This window comes from Rhinopithecus bieti, unplaced genomic scaffold (genome assembly GCF_001698545.2).
Source record: "Rhinopithecus bieti isolate Rb0 unplaced genomic scaffold, ASM169854v2 scaffold_52826, whole genome shotgun sequence".
Taxonomy (NCBI): Eukaryota; Metazoa; Chordata; class Mammalia; order Primates; family Cercopithecidae; genus Rhinopithecus; species Rhinopithecus bieti.
Window position 1 is genome coordinate 1 of NW_016863042.1, and position 568 is coordinate 568.

Below are 568 nucleotides of genomic sequence, written 5' to 3' on the forward strand. Positions count from 1 at the left end.
CCTCCCGGCGCTCCCGCCGCTCCTGCCGGGGCGGTCTGGGAGGCAGGACGCTGGCGCTGCAGGGAGAGCGCGGCGGGGGCGCACCTTTTCTCGGGCCGCGCGGATGGCGGCGCAGGGCGTAGGGCCTGGGTCGGGGGCGCCCGCGGGGTTGGAGGCGGCCTGGCAGAAGCTGGCGCTGCGGCGGAAGAAGGTGCTGAGCACCGAGGAGATGGAGCTGTACGAGCTGGCGCAGGCGGCCGGCGGCGCCATTGACCCCGACGTGTTCAAGTGAGCGGGGCGGGTGGGGGCCGCATCCTCGCCAGCCACCCCGACCTCTGCTCTCCGGTTCCCCGGTCCCACTGGTCGGGAGGAGCCCCTGCGCCCCCAGTCCGCGTCCTTGTCGGGTCTTCAGGAAGGTGGCCGCGCCAGGCGGAGAGGGCTCACCGGCCCCGCGTCTGTCCCCGCCAGGATCCTGGTGGACCTGCTGAAGCTGAATGTGGCGCCCCTCGCCGTCTTCCAGATGCTCAAGTCCATGTGTGCCGGGCAGAGGCTAGCGAGCGAGCCCCAGGACCCTGCGGCCGTGTCTCTA

At 73.2% G+C, this 568-nt stretch overlaps 1 protein-coding gene across 1 annotated transcript; it reads left to right on the top strand.

Annotated features, from left to right (window-relative positions):
- Positions 1 to 6: 6 nt before the first annotated feature.
- Positions 7 to 565, top strand: LOC108525438 (mitotic-spindle organizing protein 2B-like; the record flags this gene model as incomplete). Its single annotated transcript, XM_017866409.1, has 2 exons — positions 7 to 267; positions 448 to 565. Coding segments are annotated over exons 1-2 (282 nt in total), but the record flags the coding sequence as incomplete, so codon positions are not given.
- Positions 566 to 568: the final 3 nt, after the last annotated feature.